The following is a 14323-nucleotide window of genomic DNA, read 5'->3' on the forward strand; positions in this document are numbered from 1 at the left end:
GGATGTTTAGGTCATATGTATTATTATCTGTTCAAAAAGATCTTCCTTCTGGATCTTTCCGTCATCTTCCACCAGCAGATCTTAATCTAAATGAAGTTTTGTTTCTCTCTCTGTGTTCCGAATGAGCTCACTTCTGTACAAAAATATAGTAGTCTAACAGAAAGACATGGACACCGATTGTGAAGTCCACTCAGAGTGTTATTAGCAACACAGAAAAAAAGCCAGGCAGGAGTACACACAGAGGTCACGGCTGGGATATTTGATGTGCAAGCGGCGAGCAGCACATTTGGCAGAGTCGTCGCAGGACCACAGTCTATTTATTAAAGTGGAGAAGAGGTAGAGGAAAGGAAAGAAAATAGAACAAACAGCAATGACTGATTCCTCTGAAAGGTTTGTGAGTGGGGAATTTGAAGGGGCTCGGCTTAGCGGGAAACTTTGCATCAAACAGCGTGTGGAAAATAAATGAACTCATCCATCCATTTGATCAGCCCACGTCGACTACGTTGGATTTTCTAATGAGGCTTGTAATAGGGAAGATAGACAAACCCTGGAATGAAAGGGTGTGTGTGTGTGTGTGTGTGTGTGTGTGTGTGTGTGTGTGTGTGCACGTACGGTTAACCACACACCCTCCTTTCCCTGGTTATTCCAACCAAAGTGAGGGTCTATTGTGGAAAACTAGTCTCTAAAGCTGGAACCCTCCTCAGCCCCGCGAAAAGACCCACTTTTACAAGACTGCCCGTCACTCATAATCACAGACCGCTGTGACACGGGCTGATGTCATTGTTCCAGACCCGAATCAGAGAAATATCAACACCAATAAAGTCAAACAAAGTTGATTCTAGCAGCAAAAACCTTCATTTCGTTGATATAGAACATTTAGTGAGACGCACAGGGACATTTTCTGCCACATTGAATTTGGAAATAAAAATATGGTTGATTTCTGCCACATTATATCGGAAATATGAATACGCCTGGTGATGATACACATCATAAATAATCTTCACACCCAAAAACTTAGATTGACTTTTTCTTTTTATAGGTATTGAAGAAACAGGGGGAAAAAAGAGGGAAAAATCTACTGTCCAAATGGGAAAAACGGCTTTCTTGTCTTCACAGTTCACAACTGCAAAGCCTGGGGATTAAAATTGCTACTACCTTGCTCAACTCTTCCTCACCATTCAATGTAGATTCATTGTGTTTTTTAAGACAGGGCTGGAAGAGAAACCAAGGGCCTTGGGTTCATTTCTTAAACTCATAACAGGTCACCTTCACAGATGACCCTGGCGTCAAGCTCTCTCCCAAAAAGGAGCCGACTGCAACCTCCACTGCACTCAGGTCAGAGGCTAGCTCCGAGCACAGAGCTTAATCTATTTACAGGGAAACACTGCAACAGGACTGAGATCAGAAGAAAAACAGAACCCCTAAAAAGACAGAGAAAGGGAACACTCAAACTGTCAGAGTCTAGGCTTTTTAAATGAAATCAATTTTCCCTGCCTCTCCAAAAGCATTATGCTAGCCTGTTACTTTTTACGTTGTCGATTTTGTCATTTAATACAAGTAAGAAATGCAGCACCTACAAAGCTGTACGAAGCAATAATACGGGTCAACTCGGCAAGAAAAACATTCCAAACGCCTATTCTCACGAAGTATGCAGAAAACATTAACCGAACCTCTGTGCCTCATATAAGCGCATATAAAGGATTAACTGTTCTGTTAGGTAAATGAGGTTGTGTGTGTGTGTGTGTGTGTGTGTGTGCCCTGAGTGTGTGCGTGCTTCCATCATGCATTTGGGTATATAGCCCTATAGCTTAAAGACCTTTTTAAAAGGTCTTTAAACACATTCTTAATTAAATGTACCATCAAATACAGTATGCACATCAGAACCTGGGTGGTATGGTGTCTTCAGGGTGGCACGGATTGGTTTGGTGTGGATCCAAGTCACCCACCAGTTTCTCCAGCCTGCAGCCACGGCTTCCTCTCCCCCAGCACCCTGCAAGGCCTGTGGGGCCCTATGCGGACCGTCCCGCCCCTAAATCAAGCATGGGAACTCCCAGGCCAACAGCAATCAGTATGCCTGGCTGTTTGAAGTCCTTCCCTGGCCTCCCCTGCTCACCACGCTGTGTGATATATCCTCCTTTTTTCACCTGTCCCACACCTCTTCTGGGACCATGACATCTCAGCCATAACTCACAGAGAGGAGAGAGAGAAGAAGGAGTGGAGAAAGAGGTGGAGAGAGGAGGGAGAGGGTAGGGCAACAGAGACAGGGAAGATGGGAGGAGGCAGAGGAGAGAGGAGGTAGAGGTAGACGAGGCAGAGAGGCGGCAGAGGGAAAAGTAGAGCGAGAGAGAGAGAAAGAAAGAAAAGAGGGTAAAAGAGAGGTTAATGCCTCGATTACACCCATAGCGTCACTGCGCAAAATGGTACGATGCATCATCGGGATATGTGTGCAACAAAAGTTCAACATTCACCTTCTGCTACCATTTCTGCCAAGCCGTCTACGCACACAGATTGACGCATACGTTCGATAAATCCAACTTTTAAAGCCACACAGAACGCACTGCAACTGCCTCCGCAACGCAATGCTGCAAGGCAAGCCAAGCCAAGCGCTCCGTTGGAAATGAATGTACTTCTAGTGTACCAAAATGCAACGACACCGCGAGGCATAAGGAGAGAAAATACAGAGAAGGGAGAAGAGAAGGGCAGAGGTAAAGAGGGGAGGAAGAGAGAAAGCGAGGGAAGCCTGTAGGCTCCAGAGCCCTGAGGGCCTGTGTGAGAGACCGGGTGAGTAATAGTCAGTTGGTCTCGTGAACTCTGAGCCCCACTGTAAATTCAGATGGGAAGCCGGTGGAGACTGCAAGATGTTGGACTGATCCACTATTGGACCCCCCCGTTTATCACCTCTATGTAATACCCCCGGGGACAGGCATACAGGTGGGCCGGTCCGTGAGACCAGGCTGGCCTCCTAACACTCTTATTTGCCGGGTTTGGTTTCAATTTCAACCAGGCGGACCTGGTTAGAGGTTCGAACATACACAGGGGACTAGGCTGCGTTTGGAGATGCATTCGGTCGTGATCGAAAATATGGAAAGCGTGAAAGAGAGAGCCGTTTATCAAAATCTTTGGACAAAGTGCACTTTAGGGGAATGTGGACTGCCTAGCTAAAATATCAAAGCCACTTTGTATCAGGGCTGAAGTGTTCAATCGCCTGCTCCGCTCGCTTGCTGCTGGGGCATCGGGTCCGGATTCTCAGTTAAACTTACAGGCGTCGCGTCGGACGTTTTGCTGCTCCGAGGTCTTTTGTTATTGGAAACACTGACGCCATGCACTTTAAAAGAAACGCGAAAAGAGAATAACACGTCGGTTCGGACTCTGAGGATTAAAGGGGAACCAATGATCCTTCTCTAGCTCAATAAGGTAAGAGGAGAGCAGGCTGAAACAATCAAGCCGTAGCTACCCTCTCTCCGACTCGGGGAGGATCGCAGGCCAAACGTCTACTTGTTTGTTCCCAGCAGCAGAAGGGAAACTCATTTTTGTTTCCATCTCAAAGGTCATTCGATTACGCATCCCTGCGGGATCTGTTTCAGTACAGCCTCAGAAAAGGACCATACAAAGTAATCTGACCTAACTTGGAACTGGCCGTCTAAAATAAACACACTATAAATAAATTGAAATATGCATTGAATATGATTAGGTGTCCATCAAAACGGCTGAAGAATATAAACAAAGTGGTGTGATTTTGGGGCTATGGCGTCATCCGCTCCTCTCCGTTAGGACTAACAAGATAACTAAGAAGCTGTTTAACATTATTGGGATATAGCCTACATTTACAATGTCCCAGAGGAAGGGGTCTGGGCTCTTTAGGGAGAGAACATCAATCATGTCATCACATTGTGCTCATGGCGGGAGAAAGAAAAGCACCATTTAGTCCAACGGCCCACTAATTGTCGGGCCCACGGGGTTGTGGCGTTGTGGTGCGCCCGGGACATGCCAAGAACAGCAAGCAGGAACTAATGAACTCCGTGTAACGTTCCTCTATCAGACCACTAAGCCCATTCACTCTATACGCTCTACAGTCAATATACAGTGACACCAAGCCTGTTAGAAGTCCTTCTCGATCTTCCTCTGCCTCCTATGGGCTTTGAGTGTCCTCCACATGTCAAGAGGGCTCTAACATATTCTGTTCTCAGAAAACATAGCTTTGAAAGGAAACAAAGGCCAAAAGTGACAAGTGATCGTTATTTTTTTTTTAAAGGCCCGGTGCAGTTAAAAAACTAAATTTCCTGTGTTTCATATATATTTCCACACTAGGTTGGAATAACACTGTGAAAATTATGATAATGTCCTTTTAGTGTAAGACCTGTTTGAAAAGGCAGCCTGAAATGTCTTCCTGTTTGGACTGCCTGGTGACATCACCAGGTTGTAAATTAGTTAATAGACAGATTCCCAAACCTCTCTGCCAATAACAGCAAGTTTTCAGTTTTCCCCTCCCCACTCAGACCACTCCCAGACAGTCTTAGCAAAATTGTTGCTTAAGAAATTGTTCTTTGCTACAAAAGGTATTTTTGTTTATTTTAGATTTTTTTTATTGAAAAGGTACTTAAATGTTACCCAGAAATGATTGGATATTGAGACAAAAACGGCTGCATTGGACCTTTAAAACGAATAATCAGGCAAAACTGGAGTCTCTTGTGGATACAACTAAGAAATGTATAGTTAAGATGTAGAGTGTACAGTTGAGGAAACAATGAGATCTAATGGTCCTGCGAGGCGGATGATGACTATCTGGCATCCTACAACCTTTTCTCAAGTGCCGTCTGCCTCCTATGACAGAGCTATTTACAGCAACACAGCCATTACCTCAAAGCGGATCTGATTCCAGGACAGCACTTGTCTCTCTCCGCAAACGCATTAAAACAGTGCATCAGGAGCTCACATTCCTCCTAACCAGACTATATAGCCTGACACAGTCACAGATCCACCACCAGCAGAGCTCTTCTCGAAGGACGGCTGGACGTTTTCTGAGAGCTCACCGTGAGGTCACTTTAACAATAAAGATGCATCGTCTACGTCCCAATTGGCACCCTATTCCCTATATAGTGCACAATTTTTGACCAGGATCTGGTCAAAAGTAGTGCACTATGTAAGGAATAGGGTACCATTTGGGATGAACACTTTATTTAATTCTGTGACTCTGACCAAGGTGGCATGGAACACCTGTAAAGGGTACTGACCCCTGTTCCATGACTGATTGATTTCACACAGTGGTTTGGAGTAGGGTGTGGCTGGTCTGGTGTGTGGCTGGTAGAACTATGCATGAACTATATACACCCTCCCCTTGTTAGGGAGACACACACAATATAATAAAGAGCTTGTGTCTTACTGTAGGGGTGAAAGGTAGGGTGGACTTATCTGATTGACGCAGAGTAGGTCGCAGAAGCAATAGCAGATGTAAGACAGACAGACAGACAGACAGACAGACAGACACCCCTCCTTACCATTCTGCTCGTCCAGCTCGTTGCCTATATCCTGACCCATCACCTTCTGTCGGCTGATGACGGCAGCTAACGCGTCCAACCCAGCGTCCTGAACTGTTCAGAGAGAGGGAGAGAGACAAAGGGGTTAACTCAGCCCTGTTCAGCATGATAGAGAGACAGACAGAAATAGAGAGAGGCTCCATAAGAGAGAGACCTATACATTATAGCAGGGTTCCCCAACTGGCGGTCCATGGGCCAAATTTGGCCCAAGGGGGATTTTATTTGTCCCTCCAACTTTTCTGAGCAAAAAAATAGTAAATCCTGCAAAGGTAAGCATTGATACTATGATGACAACCTGCTAAACTACACATTTGTTTCCTCAAAAGTATATATCTACAGTGCCTTCAGAAAGTATTCAAACCCCTTGACTTATTCCACATTTTGTTGTGTTACAGCCTGAATTTAAAATGGATTACATTTAGATTTGTAGGGCACTGGCCTACACACAATACCCATTTTTAAAATACATGTTATGTTAACAAATTAATTAAAAATGATAACTAAAATGTCTTGAGTCAAGAATTCAACATATTTGTTATGGCAAGCCTAAATAACTTCAGGAGTAAAAATGTGCTTAACAAGTCACATAGTAAGTTTCTTGGACTCACTCTGTGTGCAAAATAGTTTTTAACATGATATTTGAATGATTACCTCATCTCTGTACCCCACACATACAATTATCTGTAAGGTCCCTCAGTCAAGCAGTGAATTTCAAACACAGATTCAACCACAAAGATCAGGGAGGTTTTCCAATGCCTTGCAAAGGGCACCTATACATTTTTTTAAAGTAAATAAAAAAACAGACATTGAATATTCCTTTGAGCATGGTGAAGTTATTAATTACACTTTGGATGGTGTATCAATACACCCAGTCCTAACTCAGTTGCCGGAGAGGAAGGAAACCGCTCCAGGATTTCACCATGAGGCCAACGGTGACTTTAAAACAGTTCCAGAGTTTAATGGCTGTGATAGAAAACTGAGGATGGATCAACAACATTGTAGTTACTTCATAATACTGTGAAAAGAAAGAAGCCTGTACAGAATATAAATATTCCAAAACATGCATCCTGTTTGCAACAAGGCACTAAAGTAAAACTGCAAAACAAATTCAAAGAAATTAACTTTATGTCCTGAATACAAATAATTATGTTTGGGGGAAATCAAACAATGCATCAATGAGTACAACTATTCATATTTTCAAGCATAGTGGTTGCTGTATCATGTAATGGGTATACTTGTCATCAGCATGGTCTACAGATTGTTTTAGGATAAAAAGAAACAGAATAGAGCTAAGCACAGGCAAAATCCTAGAGGAAAACCTGGTTCAGACACAGGGAGAGAAATTCATGTTTCAGCAGGACAATAGCCTAAAACACAAGGCCAAATATACACTGGAGTTACTTACCAAGACGGCATTGAATGTTCCTGAGTGGCCAAATTACAGTTTTGACTTAAATCTACTTGAACCAACTTCACAGAGCTTGAACAATTTTAAAAAGAATAATGTGCCATTATTTTACAATCCAGGTGTGAAAGGCTTACCCAGAAATACTCACAGCTGTAATTGCTGCCAAAGGTGATTGTAACATGTATTGATGAATACTTATGTAATCAAGATACATTCATGTTTTATTTTTCATATTTCTTTTGCAAATGTTAGAATCTTTTTCCACTTTGACAGAGTATTTTGTGTAGATCATTGACAAAAAAATGACACTTAAAACCATTTTAATCCCGCCATGTAACACGTCAAAATGTGGAAAAAGTCAAGGGGTGTGAATACTTTCTAAAGGCACTGTATATATTTGTATTTATAAGACTGTAAAAACACCACCAAATCAGCTCTAAGGGATTTTCATTTTGGAAATCTGTTCCAAAGTATTCACACACATTATAGAGAGAGATATGTGACCATATACAAATGTAAGCAATGTTTGAAAATATTATGTTTTAGTGAAATATATCTGTTTTGTCTTCTTGCTGTCATTTTGCAGTCTACAAATGATTTGCAATTGCGTTCCGTCCCCCTAAGAAGAAAGAAAATGGCCCATAGGTGAATCTAGTTCATGATTCCTGCATTATACAGTTCATCAATAAACAACCCACAATTAGGAAAACCCCATTCAACTCACATACAAATAATCTAGAGCACATCACGCATCCACACAAAAATGTAGCAGCGGTGAGGTGGTAAAACTAGAAAGACATGCCCAAATTCTTATTTAATGACCCATTGTTAGAGAGGGAGCAATTTTGTGCACTGTGATTTCACAGGGCAACCATTTGGTGAATTGGGGTTCAGCATTGGGGAGCAACACCAGGGGGCAGCGTGCCACAGGTGACTCACTCAGCACTTAAAACGCACACACACACACACACACACACACACACACACACACACACACACACACACACACACACACACCTCAGCCTGACTTCTGTTATTCTAACTGTTCTAACTGTACTGGGTGAAAAAGGAGAGAGGGGCAGCTGAACAGTGACTTTGTGAAAGAGACGGATACATAACTTGTGGGAAGCTATCATTCTCTATCACAATTTTACAGAGGAGTAGTGTTACACTGAGTTTGTCCAGGTTATTGTATGTGCTTCATGGGGTTCAGGGAATTGGTGAGGAGAGGAGAAGGCCCCTTGTCTCTGTATTTGACACAGACACCACCACAGGAATCTGTGAGACCACAGATTTGGTTGCTCACTATAGGCCCTAAACTTACATCCGGAACTCCCAATGGGGGCTCAAAACCTTGATGCGGTTTCACTGTATCCCCACAATACTGACAAACTGAAAATAGCCAGATCGCAGCCAGAACCGTAATGGAGACATAACAGAGGAGACTCATGTGGAGTCAGGTGAACTGTACTAGGATCAGCCTGGATGTTGCAGTTACAGTGCATGTGGGAACGATTTAGGAACTGGGAGAGGCTGGAAATCGAATCTGTTGAATGTGAGTTACTGTGTTCACCTCATCCTGTGATATTGTGGATATAGTTATCAAGGTGTAGCCTCGAGGAGGACCGCCACCTCTGTGTTTCCTACTAGAGGCACTGATCACAGGTCAGTTTTGCATGGGTAAAGTTAGGCCTCTGAAGGTACAAGCTGATCCTAGATCTGATCAGGGGTGTATTCAGAGTCAGTGACGTGAAACGTTCTGACCGTTGCAGATAGATATACAATGAATAGAGCTGACAACACCCCCCCTAGTCTAACTGACAGTTCCACACCATACACTTCTATCTGAACTTTGTGTAACCTTACCTTCGACGATGCGCTGCTGCTGCTGTTTGATCGCGGAGAAGCCCAGGCCCCTGGTCTCCTCTGGCTCGTTGACCAGCCAGGGGTTGGCCGCGGCCCCTCCTTCTCCCCCCGCCCCCGCCATCAGGGTCGACCTGGGAAATGTCACATAACAACATGATCAGCATGCCAAGGGTGTAGCGAACGCACTCCCTGTACCTGTCAATCACCTGACCGGGACACACGTCCGAACTACCGACACGCATCGTCAACCCTCGGCTTCGCAAACAAACACGGCACAATGGAGAAGTGTGCAACCTCTGTAGCAAGCAGTGTTACTCAGTGTTACTCAGTGTTACTCATCTGATGTTGACTTGTGTAACAACATGTCCTTCCCTTCAGAACCCTTCAGATGAGACAAGGCTTATTTATTTTCTTGTTTGATTTTTTATGTTCTGAACAAGGAAGCAGATATGTTTTGTTGCTTTAAAAAAAACTAGGACTGGCTTGTTCGACATGTAAACACGGCATGCTAATCATACACAGCCACAGGCCCTCAAGTTTCCAGTTGTGTTTCACTCTGACTGACACACACACGCACGCACGCACGCACACACACGCACACGCACACACACACACACACACACACACACACACACACACACACACACACACACACACACACACAGGCACACCAGAGTGCTCTTGTTGTGTTGTGTAGCGCTTAACACTGTTGTGTGGTTTTGAGCTATTTTTCTGTTAATGGGAAAAAGCTGTCTGAGGCTGCCTCAGACCCCGAGGTTGTATTGCGGTGAAGTGTCAAGGTCTCTGTTAGTACAGATAGATCAATCCCGTCCGTCAAGACAGTGTCACCTACTGGTCAGACCCAGCAAATCACCTCAGACAGCGCTAACTGGACTGACTGGAGGACTGGCATTGGCTGTCAGGGGACCTTGGGGGACAGCCATTGGCTGTCAGGGAAATTAGGATTGTAGCCATTGGCTGTCAGAAGTAGACACTTAAAATCTCCTCCACTTCCCTTAACAAAGCCCATTTACTACAATATCATACAGCTCATCAAATCCTTGTGGTACACTATGTTGAAAAGAATGAAAAATATGTCATTGTAGATGTGATTCCAGGATCATAACAAACCACAATGTCACCAGGTAAAGTAATGGTGTGATCAGAAACCTCAAATAGGTATACTTGTTGACGTTATTAAGTTCCTCTCCTTACGCTGGTATTGGACAGGACAGGTTGTACTAAATTTGAACTCAAAGTTGGTTGTGATGTGTGTCAAGCATGGCGCCACCTCCTTCCTTCCTCTTTCCGAGGGCGAGTGTGTAGTTTGAAGCACCCCATCTCCCTCTCTTTACTCCTTGGCCCAACTTAGCAGCGGCGGCCGGGGCGAGACAAGGAGGTCGGCAGCCAGCGCTAAGCTAATCTTTCTGACAGGTTTGGTAACTATCCTACCGCGTGGCGGATCTCCACTTCCTCCCGCCGTGTGAAGATTAAAGCTTATCCAATTAACCGCCCACTGGGGCCCGCCAACATACTCAGACATCTCTGGGCAGCCCGCATCACACTACACCGCCGCCGAGGACCCGACAGACAGACAGGCCTCTGAGGCTGTAACTTGGACAAGGCCGATTGAACTCATTTCGACTTGTTGCAGGAGTGATCAAATATAAAGTCTCTATGTAGTGTTGTGGTGTCTCTCTTGTCGAGATGTGTGTTTTGTCATATATATATATATTTTGTTTTTTTTAAACATTTTTTGAATATTATTTTTTTTTTGAAATCCCAGGCCCGTCCTCTTCAGGAGGCCTTTTGGTAGGCCGTCATTGTAAATAAGAGTTTGTTCTTAACTGACTTGCCTAGTTAAATAAAGGTTAAAACAACTTAAAATAAGGAGAGATTGATAATGGGAAAAGGGGTGGTAAGGGGCTTGGGGGTATTCCAAAGAGGGTCAGGGGTGCAGTGAGCCTTCAAAATTGAGGCGCCACATCTCTTCTTTGCTTGATTAGAGGCTAATCTCTCTCTAATGTATTGTTTCACAAATAAAATAAGCCCCCTGATCCCGGACCAACCCCTCTCCTCGAAAAAAATGGAACAGCTTAGGTTATCCAAGCGAGGCTAATACCCACCCACACACTGAGTGCCAGGTCTACCTACTCACTACCCACCCTTCCCCACCCCCTCTCAAATCATCCACCCACCCCACATCAGTATCAAAGTACAGAATACACTGTACATCAAAATATAGTACCAGTCAAAAGTTTGGACACACCTACTCATTCCAGAGTTTGTCTTTATTTGTACTATTTTCTACATTGTAGAATAATAGTGAAGACATCAAAACTATGAAATAATACATACGGAATCATGTAGTAACCAAAAAAGTGTTACAAATCAAAACATATTTTAATTTGAAATTCTTCAAAGTAGCCACCATTTGCCTTTATGACAGCTTTGCACACTCTTGGCATCCTCTCAACCAGCTTCACCTGGAATGCTTTTCCAAGAGTCTTGAAGGAGTTCCCACATATGCTGAGCACTTGTTGGTTCCTTTTCCTTCACTCTGCAGTCCAACTCATCCCAAACCATCTCAAATTGGGTTGAGGTCGGGTGATTGTGGAGGCCAGGTCATCTGATGCAGCACTCCATCACGCTCCTCCTTGGTCAAATAGCCCTTACACAGCCTGGAGGTGTGTTGGGTCGTTGTCCTGTTGAAAAACAAATGATTGTCCCACTAAGCGCAAACCAGATGGGATGGCGTATCACTGCAGAATGTTGTGGTAGACATGCTGGTTAAGTGTCACCAGCAAAGCATCCCCACACCACCACACCACCTCCTCCATGCTTCACGGTGGGAACCACACATACAGAGATCCTCCATTCACCTACTCTGCGTCTCACAAAGACAGGGCAGTTGGAACCAAAAATCTCAAATTTGGACTCATCAGACCAAAGGACAGATTTCCACCGGTCTAATGTCGATTGCTTGTATTTCTTGGCCCAAGCCAGTTTCTTCTTTTTACTGGTGTCCTTTAATATTGGTTTCTTGCAGCAATTCGACCATGAAGGCCTGACTCACGCAGTCTCCTGTGAACAGTTGATAAAGAGATGTGACTGTTACTTGAACTCTGTGAAGCATTTATTTGGGCTGCAATTTCTGAGGCTGGTAACTAATGAACTTGTCCTCTGCAGCAGAGATAACTGAGAGATAACGGTCTTTCTTTCCTGTGGCGGTCCTCATGAGAGACAGTTTCATCATAGCACTTGATGGTTTTTGCGACTGCACTTTGAAAACTTTAAAAGTTCTTGAAATTTTCTGGATTGACTGACCTTCATGTCTTAAAGTAAATGACGGACTTTCTTTTCTTTTTGCTTATTTGAGCTGTTCTTGCCATTTGGACTTGGTCTTTTACCAAATAGGGCTATCTTTTGTATACCACCCCTACCTTGTCATAACACAACTGATTGGCTCAAAAGCATTAAGGAAAGAAAAGCATTCCAGGTGAAGCTGGTTGAGAGAATGTCAAGAGTGTGCCAAGCTGTCATCAAGGCAAAGGGTGGCTACTTTGAAGAAGATAAAAAATCAAATATATTTTTATTTGTTTAACACTTTTTGGGTTACTACATGATTCCATATGTGTTACTTCATAGTTTTGATGTCTTCACTATTATTCTACAATGTAGAAAATAGTAAAAATAAAGAAAAACCCTGGAATGAGTAGGTGTGTCCAAACTTTTGACTGGACTGTATATTTTCCCGGGGAAACTTGAAACGGTAAGATCACAAGAGTAAGATCAACTGTGTAATTCATTAGTTGCCATTTGATTTAGTTATGGGCCACCAATGTTCGTAATTGGCTGTGGGATCTATAAAAAGATAAAAGCAAGTGTTCCCTTCCCTCCCTGCTTTCAGCCCCTAAGTGGATTAATCCAAGCAAGAAAGTCCGTAAAACATGAATAAACGGAGCAATCTCAGATCAGACTAATAAGAAAATAGTTAACGTTTCGAAAGTCTGCTAATTTTATCAATCGATGACTGATCCTGAGTTTTATCACACACGGCCATTCCACTATTCCTTGAAGGTAAATTGAAAACCTCAGTATTATCCCTGTAGCCTGTGTGTTATTAAAAGAACCCAATCCTGTCAAATGAATGGGGTTTGACCCTCATTTAATTTCACATACAAAACATACTCAAAACCTGACAGCGGAAGTCCATGCCGTTACCACTGAGTGAGCGTCATTCATTTCACCTCCTGGCTGTCCAAATATATGTCACCTGGGATGGAGCAGGTCAAGCCCGATGCTAAGTAACGACCGTTTTCCGAAGTGTTTTCCTAAGCTCCTGTACAGAGCTGTCACTACAATTAAGAATAATATGAGAATACAGGATATAGCCGGTGGCATCCAGTGCTTTGATTGGTCCACTGGCAGATGAGGATGACAGGATGAGGATATGAGCTCAGCGGAGAGTGATGAACTATAAACTCGAAAAGCTTGGGTTGCACATCCGATCCCTTTCATTTTTTCACTGAGCCTCAGTGTACCAGTTTCGGGCAGTGCCAAGCGTGTGATCACCAGCGCAAGACAAGCAAAGCCTCTTGATGAATGAGAAACTGAGCGATTTAGAAGTCAACTGCCCTGCGCCAGCCCCAATATGGCAGACTAGACTTCCAATGGCGTCGAATGGGCTCAGACAAAAGATCGTACGGAAGTCCAAAGACTTTCTTTGCACACAAAGTTAGCGACCGGTGACTTATCCTCAAAAGAAACCGTGGATCTGTTAGACCCTATAGACACATCTGGACTGAGACAAAGTCAAGACTCAGATTAATTGGCAGCACTAGCAGATAGAAAGAGATAGTTCTCCGCTGGCAGGATGGGCTTTGGTGCATCACCAATTGCCTATGACTGATGTTCAGATTCTGGTCCATTTACATTCACTTACAATGAGTGGCATATGCTAAAAGGAGACTTAATGAGTTGTGTGTGTGTGTGTGTGTGTGTGTGTGTGTGTGTGTGTGTGTGTGTGTGTGTGTGTGTGTGTGTGTGTGTGTGACTTATACATAATGAGCTGTAAGAGGGTGAAATACCTCGAGGGCTCTGGCTGTGTAACGTCACCCTTGAATGTGGCATTTAGCTGCTTGTCCCTGGTGACCAGGTCGTCAACAAGGTTCTGTCTCCGATCGGCTTCTGACTGCATTCTGGAGGGGCGGTTGTGTTAAGGTCGAGATTATGGTAAAAAAAATACACAATTTAGACCCCACAACATGATTAACAAGGAGTTGGACTATTAGTTTACTATCATTCATCTATAAAGTAACAGACAATGCAAATCACAGCTGTTCATTGCAGAGAGTGAAGGATTGATGCAATTTCTTACAAAGCACTGCCCTCTACAGGACCTGTACATACAGGACCTTCACATACAACTACGCTGCAGTGTCATGAATCTGAAACCAAACCGGTTTGGTGCACTGTGCTGCGTGTCATCAGTCACATGACCAGGAGGACCAGT

At 43.8% G+C, this 14323-nt stretch overlaps 1 protein-coding gene across 1 annotated transcript in view; it reads right to left on the bottom strand.

Moving 5' to 3' along the window:
* LOC106564676 (syntaxin-8) overlaps nt 1-14323 on the bottom strand; it is a 42813-nt gene that overhangs the window by 25890 nt on the left and 2600 nt on the right. The window contains exons 4-6 of the mRNA XM_014130891.2: nt 13899-14009; nt 8809-8939; nt 5496-5588 (exon numbers count right to left, since the gene is read on the bottom strand). Of these exons, the coding sequence (XP_013986366.1) occupies nt 5496-5588; nt 8809-8939; nt 13899-14009 (335 nt within the window). The remainder of the gene's footprint in view (nt 1-5495; nt 5589-8808; nt 8940-13898; nt 14010-14323) is intronic.

Source organism: Salmo salar, chromosome ssa12 (genome assembly GCF_905237065.1).
Source record: "Salmo salar chromosome ssa12, Ssal_v3.1, whole genome shotgun sequence".
Taxonomy (NCBI): Eukaryota; Metazoa; Chordata; class Actinopteri; order Salmoniformes; family Salmonidae; genus Salmo; species Salmo salar.